This window comes from Lactuca sativa, chromosome 7 (genome assembly GCF_002870075.4).
Source record: "Lactuca sativa cultivar Salinas chromosome 7, Lsat_Salinas_v11, whole genome shotgun sequence".
Taxonomy (NCBI): Eukaryota; Viridiplantae; Streptophyta; class Magnoliopsida; order Asterales; family Asteraceae; genus Lactuca; species Lactuca sativa.
In genome coordinates this window covers 15,255,432-15,267,885 of record NC_056629.2, presented here as the reverse complement: position 1 = coordinate 15,267,885, position 12,454 = coordinate 15,255,432, and the positions used below count along the sequence as shown (strand labels likewise).

Genomic DNA, 12,454 nt, shown 5'->3' with positions numbered 1-12,454 from the left:
GACAGTTGTGTTGGGAGATTTGGGCTCTTTATTGTAAACTGAGTCTATAAAAAATAGCGTGTGTAATTTGTCTTTGATGTTAAACTTGTAACTTTTCAGGGAGAGAGTACCACAATCACCCGAGTAGTTCTCAGGAAATTATCAGATGACATTTCTATGGGTTAATGCGTAGTGTGCATTTAAGTCAAAAATTTGACTATTGACCATTTTTATTACCCTATACCCTATAAACCAATAGGAATACTTTATAAAAATAATTCATGTTACTACCACATAATTTAAGAAGCCCTTTTAACGAAAAATATTTTTTTATTTTCAAAACTCAAGTCCAAAGCCTCCCAAAACATAAAACAGAGAAAATGACATTTCGCAAATACACCCCACAATAATTTCTGTACGACATAGTATTAAACACCCCCCCAAATACACTTTCCCATATCCTATTTTAAGATTATTATTAAGCCACAACAAGAGTTTCTGTAGATTTCTTGATTTCAGAAGATGCTTTCTTGGAGACTCTTCTTTTACATCTCTTTTCTCTTCCTTCATCAATTCCCATCTGTTCTTGTCTGCATTCTTGACTACAAAATGGAGTGTTCCCTCTGTACGTACCACATGATATGATTAACCCAATATTATTATTTTATAATTAACAAATACCCATTACGAATCTAACAATTAATTAAGGAGCTATCGAAATCAAATGCTACAAAATAATTAATGCATCAACTTATATGTTTGGCTTTTCCCAAAAAACTCAAGAACCATTGTAAAGTCGGCATTTCTAAACTGGCACTAAATCAGAAGCAGTTTTGTCATGGTACAATTAGTAATGCACAACGTACAATCTCCCGAAGAACAAATAGAAAAAGGAGAAGTCATCGAAATGAATCATACATACCTGTACATAAAGATGTCACTGTTTTGGCCCAACGGCTTCGAGCAAAGAGTACAAGCTTCAAGAAAATGGGGATCTTCACACCCGGAGTAAGATAGCGAAGCAGACTTCATTGCTGTAAAAAGCCGAGCAAGAAAGGCTTGGGTGGGTGCTAAGATGCGCCTACTGCGTAGGTTAGTATATGTAGGCTAGGAAGGAGCAAGGTTTGCTTTGGTGTGAAGTATTGATTCAGAGAAAGGCGAATATTTATGGAGAGACTATAATTGAGGTGGCGTACAGCATGGAATCTGGATGGTCCCTAATGCATGGTCTCGACACGTGTGACATGGCAAGATGGGCTTTAAAATCACTCTCGTTTTGTAACCCAAGGGGAGTGAATCTTTTCTTTCTAGTACATGATTCATTAATTGCATCTCTTTTTTTTTACTATTTGGTCCTTCTTTTTGAAACATTAACTTATATACAGATTTCTAGTTTTCATTCTATCTTATTGTCCAATTTTTTTGTACATATAACCCAAGGGATAGTTTTTGCCAAATTTTTTGTGTACATATTGTCTCTTTAAGTCCTCTCTAATATATTTAGACCTCTCGGATGTTATTATGGAATTGGTCTCTATCTCTATCTTATGAAAGAGCTTGTTTACATTCTATCTTTTTGTTACTTCATTTATACTAGATCTCATATGAGTATCATTGATGTTCGATGTTGTTTTTATTATAGATGGATAGGCGATAGAGACAACCGATTGGAAGATGGAGATTTGGTGGTCATAAGAGACAGGATTTTGGGGAGTGTGGAGAAATCGATTGACGGTGTGTGTTTGACATAGAATAAGATAAAGAGAGGGAGAGGCGTTGGACGTCATGTGTATCGTCAGGCGGTGAAATACTTCTAGAAGCATAAGAATACATTAACAACTCAACCCCAATCGACAACAAAAGAATATCAGCCATAGGAGCCAAAACCGAAAATCAACGGCTCAAACCTTGACATTGTTCCTAACCCTGAGGGAATTTAAATAAGTATATGAATTATAATTTTAGTCTTTTTGTTTTACTCAAAATCTCAAGTACAAATTTAGTCTCTTTGTTTTACTCAATATCTCAAATACACTTCAAAATTTAAAATTAGACAAAATTGCAAAATGGTTCATTTAAAATGTTCAAACCCTTCAAAAATCGGACCGGGAGTCATTTTCAGCAACTTAGTTTGTTTTTGGGCCTTACCCAAACTAAAAAAAACTATTATACTCATCTTCCTTATTTTTAAGATTTTTTTAAATCTAATAAATATTAAAAAGAAATGGCTCTCTCTCTCTCTCTCTCTCTCTCTCTCTCTCTCTCTCTCTCTCTCTCTCTCTCTCTCTCTCTCTCTCTCTCTCTCTCTCTCTCTCTCTCTCTCTCTCTCTCTCAGTTTACCAAAGATTCATAAAAATTATTTCAAATATATAATAGAGATAACGACATAAAAACCTTTAAGTTTGCAATTTTTTTAGGTTCATTAAAATCGGATATTTGAAAAAAAAAAAAATCAATTTTATTTATGATTTATTAAAGCTCTTACATTTGACAAAATTTCAGTTTTAGCTTTTTTCTGGTTCATAAAAGCCCTTAAGTTTGATATTCTAGTTCATTAAAGCCCTTAAGTTTGGAAAAAAATTTCAATTTTACCGGATAAATTTGCAAAAAGGAAGTTGCAAATTTGAGGCATTAATTGACCTAAAATACGACTTTGGGTAACATCGACAAAAACTTGCAAATGTAAGGGGTTTTATGGCATTTTCCATGTATAGTATACCCATCGAATTTGGTCTCTCTCTCTCTCACACACACACACATACACACACTGTGACATCTCAGAATTTAGGTCACAAAATGTGAACGATTATTTAGAGTAAATCTCTTTGTAATTTGACTTATTGAGTTTTAGTGCATCTAATGCAAAATAAATGGGTTCATTTCAACTATTATAAGATACCAGACGGTATCTTACTTCCAAATTTTGAAATTGTCAAACGATTCAAACAACTCTAACTACAACCCTAATTAATGCGTCTGAAAAATTGAATGTAACGTCCCAAAAATACGATCCAATAATTTCATTTTTGATTTAATTAAAACAGTGTTCCAAAAGCATCATTCATACAAACCAATGAAAATAAGTGTATCAACATCAAATCAATCAGAGTAATAACTCAAAAATGGAATCCATACGGTGTGTGCGATGCAGTCATCCCATGCTCTTCCTCTTAGAACCAGAAGTACCTGAAAAAGAAACTGAAAATTGTAAGCACGAAGCTTAGTGAATTCCCCAAACTACCCCATACCATACATAATAAATCATATACTGGGCCCCCGACCTCCATCGGCCCCGTCCGGTATCGAATCCCACTTGGCTTCGGGTCGCGCCCGACTTCGTGTCCCGCTCGGTATATATATCTGTTATTCTTAGGCCCCACCTGACATCGGACCCCACCCACCCACTACACATAGACATATATCACATAATCATACTAACACATGCAATGATCATAAACAATAACATATGATACAGTCATCGGGCCTCGTCCGACATCGAGCCCTGCCCGATTTACATAGCATCACATATCTCATGCAAGGGTCACGCATACTCCTAGCATCCTAACATAAATAAACATGGCCGACATTGGTGCCTTAGACCTGCTAAACCCAGTGAGGAAACTCACCTCTGAATCTGAACGATAGTTAAATAGGTATCGAGTCATAATATTAGCTCTACCCGCCACCTAAATAGTAACCAATCCTTAGATACAACTCAAAATACCTCAACACCCCCTTTTAGGTCAAACTTAGTCAAATACAAAAGTCAAAAGTCAAGGTTAATAGTCCATGTTGACCAAACACGCCGTGTTGCCCCTTGCCCACACCGTGTTTCGCCTTTATCCTCATAGTTGGGAAAAACCCCAACCAACACGTCGTGTGCCCGACTTCCAACAACTTAATACATTAAGTTGTTTTCTTCAAATCCAAAAGCTCCCAAGATCAGATCTAGACCAAAATGAGATTTAGAAGGGTAAAGTTTCCAACTTTACCCATTGGGACTACCAAAAGGTCCAAAAACCCAAACTACAAAGCTTGATTATGCAAGGGCTCAACCAATAAGCACTTAATCCCTAAAGTCTAAAGTTCTTCCTTTCCAGAAGTGATTCTAGCACACAAACCATCTCAAAGGTCGATGCTTTTTAGACATACATGCCCTATGCATGTCTTGAACCCATATTAGGTCAAAAGGAGGATTTATGACCTAATATCTATGCATAGCTTCATAACTTGATTATAGACAAGATCCAAGACACTACTAGATCACCTTGACTTGGAGATTTATAAAGTTGCAAACTTTATGAGATCTAACCATTCCAATATTCAAGAATAAGAAACTAAAGGGGCAAAACTCAAGATCTAGCATCTTGGAATGATAAAAATCGAGTCTTGGACACTTACAAAGGTCCAGAAGAGTTCCAAACTGAAGAATGATGGTTTGCTTGTTGGATCTTTGCTTCCTACTTCCACCTTCTTCCTTCTTTAGCTTCAAGAACACCAAACTAGCTCAAAAATAGGAGGGAAAGATGATTAGGTTTGCAAAGGACGATTTGGGGGAATGGAGATTGACAAAGAGACCAACCCTTGGGGACTTAAGGAGATTATATAGGGTGCAACACCTTAAAAATTAGGGTTTCCTCCCTAACCGCCAACACGTCGTGTTAAGACACCAACACTCCGTGTTGGTCCAATAAACTTCGCGAGCCAAAGTCTTATCGCAACGCCGCGTTGAGGCTTCACATGTCGTGGCCAAAGAGAAATCATGAACAAATTGGAATTAATTTCATACCTGGAATCAAGCGTTACAATTTTCCCAATCTCTCTCAAATCTTTCCCAAATCTCTCTTGGTAATAAAAATCACATTTTCCAACTTTACCATGAACATCCATACCATCCCAAATCTTCTATTGATCGAAAACTGCTCAAAACGGAAGAAGGAAACCAAAAAGGGGCAAAAAGGTTCGCAGGTTACTGCTCACCTGCGAACCCTCACAGGTATTCAGACCTAAAGGAGCATGCAAACCTCACTTTCAGACCGAAGCAAATAGATTCACACATGAACCGGAGATTTTCGAATATACTAGGCACTTTCGCGTCTCTCGGTCACTTTCGCATCGTACCCGACACCGCTCGCATGCGAATTTGAGAACCTCTCGTAGCGACCCTCCCCTTCGCACAGAAGCCTCTCATTGTGAACCTTCCCTTCGCATCAGACCTTCGCACCCTCGCACTTATTTCCGGATTTTTGATCAATTTCGCAATTTTCGTCAGTTTTTGGAGTTTTTGACGTGGGATTTTCATCCAACTCATATTTTTCACATCTTAGACCCCCAAAACTCATATTTTATCAACATCTTGAAGGTTTATTAATTATAAATCATATTTTACATAAAAAATATCTAAGGATAAAATAGATATTATATTATCCAAGTGAGTCAAGTGGATCCCCACTTGTCACATTTATGTCACTTCCATACTTCCTATCGGTCAAATCATTATCCATTACACACATCAAGGCCAATTCACTTGCATTATTATATTCTATTCAAATTCATATAAAACCCACCTCCATGAGATTTCAATCTCCTTTCTACACTTCACTCCAAAAATCCACTTTTTCTCCCAAAAAGGAATCTCATTTGCCTATTCTTCCAGCCACATTTTGAAGTGTTCTTGAGTTATTTCTTCACTTTTTGGTAAGTACTTCCTATAACTCTAATACTCTTACATATTTCCATAACAATCTCAAATCATCTACACATTATCGTTCATAGGATCATCAAAATCTCCAAGCGTTCTTCAAGTACTCGTGACTTGAAAACTCGTCATCCTCAACCTTCCACTCACCAAGTAATCACATAATGTGAGTTCATACCCCTACATTTTCGAGTTTTTTTCAAGTTTTAAAGGGAATACAAGTTATATCACTAAAACCTAATCTAAACTCAAAGATCAACTTTTCACAGAAAAGTTGTGATATGTTCACAGACTGTTTTACATATCTTAAACTTAATATTTTTCAAAACTGTATAATATGCAAGTAGTTTAGGTTTATACCTTTCCAAGGACAACTTTCACACATTCATACGATTTTTCTACAATTTATGGCGATTTTTACAAAACTGCCTATCATTTCAAAATATATTTCGAACCGATCAATGAAAATGGACATTTTCATACTGGTTAGATACCACCAAAGGTCATAATAAAAATTATGGACAAAATAGACTCATTTTCTAAACTCTCAGAGTTTGCGGATTCAGATTTCAACTTACAATGATTATTCTATAATTTTTCAAGAAAAAGTGAACTGGAAAAGTCTAACTAGAAAAATGGTTTATGGTTCATTAGCACTTTGTAACATGTTGAGCAAAGTGTGTAATATTATAGAAATACATATTGATTATATTTCATGCTATTTTACTTTCATGAAAAGGTAATAATCATGCATATACGAGTTTTCATCACTACCAAACATTTATGATAAACTATAATAGGTATAGTTTATGGTTCATTTATACTACGAACATACTAAATAATGTTTTATTTCCAATACAAAAGGGTTTTTCATTCACACTACACGTAATGAAGGTTTTTTTTTGTCACATGTCACACTATCATTCAATTACCTTACTATTTCAAAATTATCAAATTAAAGTTTATTAGTTTATTTTGTTTATTTATTTAAATTTAAAATATAAAAAATCAATTTTAATAATTCATTATTTTTCTTATTTGCTTATAAATTCAAAGTCCTTAAATATTTAGACTTTTATATTTAATTTTTTTAATTAATTCATGTAATACATGGGTCTTACACCTAATATACATATATATATATATATATATATATATATATATATATATATATATATATATATATATATATATATATATATGATTATTTTATTTTGTTTACTAAATATTGTGTGCCAGAATGCACAGATTTGGACCACCAGATGGAATAAAATCAAAGGTCATGATCTGAGAGTCTATGATTGTTGGGTCGTGTTTTGTGTTAAGTATTGCGTCTATTGGGCTCGTTAGCTAGTCCATTTTGTATCTCCGGTATGGGCCTGTCCATCCGTGAGTTTAGTAGGGTTTAGTATATATAGGAGCTTGCATGCATCCTAAAAGACACGATAGAATAGAACGGATCAAAAAATTATTCAGCAAGTTTATTATTATCGTTCTTGTAACCCTAAAATCCTCTACAGCGGAAGTTCTTAGTCGAGCTCTGTTGAGGATTGTTTGATCTAATCATTCGACACATATTGATCCATACTTGTGTTATTTACTGCTTTTGCATCCATCGCATTACCTGTTAAGAACATCTAATCGATCATTAAGTTTGTTAATAACTTATCAATTGGTATCAGAGCAGGAGGCTGTGTAATTCATACACATCTTTTCTGTGAAAAAGGTTGTGATTAGGGTTATTCCGCATTAACTAATATTTATTGAGTCGTCATCCCATAATTGACGTAACTCAACATTTATTTGTTTTGCCCTAATCTTATATATATATTACAAGTCTGATCTTTCAAACAGGTTATACGATCAGGCATGGACGAGTCACAATCAAATCCCATAAACATCTCAAATAGCAGTGGATCAACGACGATGATTCCCATCCTTTACACCCAGGATTACAAAGTCTGGGCACATCACTTTGAAGATTATGTCATTGGATCTGAAGACAATGGATATCTTATCTGGGAAGCAATCGTGTCTGGACCATTCGCTCATTCAGCAACGTCTAAAATCATTAAAACTCAAAAAGAGTATAATGATCTATTGAAGGACGTAAAAGATATTGCTCAAGACGAAAAAGATAAGTTTTAGTGCAATATTAAAGCGTTGAGACTAATCAGATTCGCTCTTCAATCGGATACTTTCAGGCTAGTGAGTTCATGCAGCACTGCCAAAGAAATATGGGATAGGCTACGAGAGTTATATTCCACAGACGAAGATCTGGAGCATTCCATTCAGACCCTACTTTTATCTGAGTTTGGAGAATTTAAGTAGAATCCCGAGGAAACTGTTACTCAGACATTCGATCGCTTCAATCATCTTCTCAGTAAGATGATTAAACACGATATTGAAAGGAAGTTGATTGAACAAAACGTTACGTTTTTGAATGGTCTTAGATCTGAGTGGAGAGCGGTTGTGTCCATTGTTAAAGCTCATGAGCAATTCAAATCTTATTCATTGGCTAAGCTGGTAGGAATTTTGAAATCCCAAGAAAAGATTGTCTTGCAGGAAAAGAAAGTGGTTTCAAGCTTGGGTTCCTTGGCCCTTCTTTCTAAAAGCAAAAGTGTGATGGAAGATGAAGACCTTAACTTAGAAGACTATGACCTTACCTCTGAAGACTATGCAATGATGGTGTCAAATCCAAAGAGGTTTATTAAGAAAAGGTTTCCTACCAATAAGAACCGGAATTGGCAGGAAAGCTATAGTTCTGAAAAAGTGAGGGAGGAACCGAAGGCAGAAGAAGCAAAGAAAGAGCCGAAAGTTGAAGGGGATTTTGGGGTGAACTGCTACTACCGTGGAGGAAAGAACCACTATGCCAAAGACTGTGTCCTAAAGAAAATGGCAGAAAAGGATGAAGAAAAAGATGAAGAAGCTGTGTTGATGAAAAAGCTGGAAGAGATCAAGAGAAAGAAAACTACTGCTAACCCTTCTATGAATGCTTTAATTGTGCAGGGTTCGGTAGCGGATGATGAGTTCGGTGGCGTGGAAGTCTGGTCAACCGATTCTGAGGATGATGAAGTTAGAAAGCCATCTCATGGAAAGGCTTATGTTGCGAAAGGTGAAGGAAGCGGTGGAAAATGTCTGATGGTGTCGGATGTATCTCAAATAAGGGGATACAACACAGACGGTGGGAATGAAGACAAGAAGGAGCGAGAGGACTTGTGTTTCACAGCAAAACCTCTCAACGTGCAGTTTAATGAGCTTGATGAATTAATCAAGAAGTTACAATCCATTTTTGTTTCATTCAAAGTCCCACAAAATTCATATGAAAAGGAATTAAAAAATGTAAATTCAAGAATCTCATATCTAGACAGCAGTTTAACTCAAACACGGGTCACCAATTCTAAGCTAACTGACCAAATAAGAAGGGTGTCTTCAAAGAGTGAGGAACGGAGGATGTGGATAGAGCTGAAGGAGTCGGAGTTGATCAAATCCAAAGACGAAAACATTTATTTACAAAGAGACAATTTAAAACTTTTGAAACAAAGAAATGTCTTTTGTTTGATTGCTAAGCGTCTTTATTCTAACATCACTCAACTTCATCTTAACTGTGAAATAGGACAGAAAATTCATCGCATGATTTTGCCCTTCCTTGAGTTTAAGGAAGATGAAATCGACGCTGAAGCATATAATTGCGAAAGCGTAGTCTCGTCTGAGGATGTAAATCCGACTTATATGTATGGACTAGACAAAATCGAATCTTTCATAAAGTCCAAGGACCATAAGGACATGCTGAAAAACCTTTTGGATGAAAATGATAAATTGAAACTAAGGACCGAAACCATACAAAAGTTTGACTCATTAAATGCCAACTTGAGTTCAGAAACTAAAATTGATGTTGAAAATGCATCTGAACCTAATGAGGATGATGATACGAGTGAAATTTCTGTAGAGGATGAAGTGGATTGTTCTGAGTCTGTCAAAAGCGAACCCAAAAACCACAAAAATCTTATTTCAGAAAATTCTGTGGAGTTTGCTCGTCTGTCCCAACAAAAGTCCCCGATCCTTGAAGAAAAGGCTGTTGTATACCAAAAGGTAAGGACGACTCCAAATCAGGTGTATAAGGTCACAGGAGTAAACGAACATCAGACAGCCGAACTCACGGCCATTGTAAATGAAGATAATGCTGATGGTTGTGATGAGTTCTTCTGGTCCGCCCCCATCAACAATGCTGATGAAACCGTTGGTCTGTCGGAGCGGACGTCCTGGAAAACCAAAGGCAGATATGTGCCAGAGCCTCTAAACAAACCTGACAACTTCGACGTGCCAAGTACTAGTGGTACAAAAGAAGTTCCTGAAGAAAAAGGAGTTCCTGCAGAAGAAGTCACTCCTTCAAGCGAAACATCATCAGTTCAAAGTGAACTAGCTGACAAGAAGCAAAAGCAAAAAGCCAACATCCACCGACAGCCGAAGCAAGTAAAGGATCAGAAGCAGCAAAGGAATCAGAGATACAAGAAAAATCTCTCTGAACGAAAACATTTTTGGCAATCTCAAAACGCCCATTTCTCTTATCATGACAGAAATTCAAAGTCAGAGAAAAGTGCTGTTAGGCAGCAAGAAAGTAATAATAACCGAAAGGAAAGGTTCGGTTCTGAGGATCATAACAACCGAAGGGAAAGGTTCGGTTCAGAGAACTCTAGCTATCGAAAGCATAAGTTCGGTTCCAAGAGCAAAAGCGACCAAAGTTCGAGAATCGGTCCCACAAATGACCAAAAACAAAAGTGTCACTCAGGACCTCAAATCAATAAAACTTCTCAGTCTAACTTCTCTCGTTCTAATTCTTCTAATTCCTCTCAACCTCATTCTAAATCCAATTCTGTTCATACTCAAAATCCAAAATCTTCAACAGATTTGAAAGGAAAATCGAAGGTTTCCTCAGTCAAGACTGATCAAAATCAATCCAAAGTCCAAATGCCTAAACCTGAATCCAAACCGATTGTAACAAATCTCAACAAAATTAAGGTTTTCACCATTAAAAAGAAAGATGAAACAACTTTAATAAAAAGAACATATCTTGTTGACATCTCTCTTACTATTCCTGTTCCTGTAAAAGGCTCACGTGGACCCAAGAAACTTTGGGTTCCTAAATTTGCTTAATTTTTGCAAGTTATCAGTGACGAGCAGTTTGACGAAGAATGGTATATTGACAATGGTTGCTCACGTCACATGACAGGAAGGAAGGAAGAGCTGAGGGAATTTCGGTCTCTTTCAAACAGGGGAAACGTCAAGTTCGGGAACAACTCATTCGGCACGATAAAAGGTTATGGAATGATAACAAATGGAGATTTCACGATTAGAAAGGTTGCATATGTTGAAGGACTACAGCACAACCTCATCAGTGTATCTCAGCTCGTTGGAGGTACCGGTCTCAAGGTCTCATTCGATGATGAGGTTTCGAAAATAATAGAGAAGAAAACAAAAAGAGTAATTCTCAAATCGGAGCGCAAAGGCGAAATGTTTCCCCTGAATCTCAAACCCATCAAAGGAAATCCAGCTATTTGCCTGTTATCCAAAGCACAATCTGACGAAAGCTGGCTGTGGCACCGAAGGCTCTCTCATCTCAACTTCAAGGATATCAACAAACTTGTCATAGGTGGTCATGTTCGAGGTCTTCCATTGCTCAAATTCAATCGAGAACATTTATGTGTTGCGTGTGAAATGGGGAAGCAGAGTCGTCAAAGTCACCCATCGATTATAAACACTAAAGTTGTTGAACCATTAGAGTTAATTCACATTGACTTGTGTGGTCCATCATCTATCGAAAGCATCGGCGGTAGCAAGTATATTCTTGTCATTGTTGATGACTTTTCACGTTTTACATGGGTGTTCTTTCTGAAGCACAAATCTGAAGCAACTCTCAAGCTAAAGATGTTTATCAAGCAGGTTGAAGTGCAGCTGAGGAAAGTCGTTCGCAACATCAGGAGCGACAATGGGCTGGAGTTCAAAAATAAAGAATTCGAAGACTTCTTGGCAGAAAAAGGAACCAGTCACAACTTCTCAGCTCCCTACACCCCACAACAAAACGAAATTGTCGAAAGACTAAACCGATCTTTGTGTGAGGCGGCCCGAACCATGCTAAGTTTTGCCTTTTTACCTTTATATTTTTGGGCTGATGCTATTGCTGCAGCATGTTTTACGCAGAACAGGTCCTATCTCAATAAACGCTTTAATCTCACTCCTTATGAGATCATCAACAACAGGAAGCCAAATGTCAAATTCTTCCACGTATTCGGCTCACGGTGTTTCATCTTTAATTCTAAAGAACATCGTAACAAGTTTGACGTGAAAGCTGATGAAGGGATATTTCTGGGATACTCTCTCACTTCGAAAGCATACAGGGTTTTGAACAAACGTTCGAGGAAGATTGAAGAAACTTATTATGTAACTTTCGATGATAGCTATGTCAAAAAGCTGAAGGCCAGTGAAGACACAATTGGAGAAATTTTATCTCAAATAGGCCAAGTCACAGCCTCGATTGCAAACCTATTTGAGAAGTTTGTTGAGTTATTCGATGAACCAGAGAAGGCCACTCTCTCGGAAGCTAGTGTAGCAGACAACAAAGTAGATCATCTGAAGCAACTCATCGAAAATGCTGCCAAACAAATGAATGAAGGAGGATCAAGTTCCAACGACCCTCCACAACACGATGCTTCAGTTGAGGGGGAGGATCCACCTTCTTCTTCACAGCCGGGCTCACATGTTGAGGGGGAGAACTGTTCT

The 12,454-nt window shown here is 37.0% G+C and overlaps 1 protein-coding gene across 1 annotated transcript; it reads right to left on the bottom strand.

Moving 5' to 3' along the window:
- Nucleotides 1-289: 289 nt before the first annotated feature.
- LOC122194959 (FCS-Like Zinc finger 3) lies at nucleotides 290-1,135 on the bottom strand. Its single transcript, XM_042896390.1, has 2 exons — nucleotides 902-1,135; nucleotides 290-602 (listed from the first exon to the last, which is right to left on the bottom strand). The coding sequence occupies exons 1-2, from the start codon at nucleotides 1,009-1,011 to the stop codon at nucleotides 458-460; spliced, it is 255 nt and encodes an 84-aa protein (XP_042752324.1). The 5' UTR covers nucleotides 1,012-1,135; the 3' UTR covers nucleotides 290-457.
- Nucleotides 1,136-12,454: the final 11,319 nt, after the last annotated feature.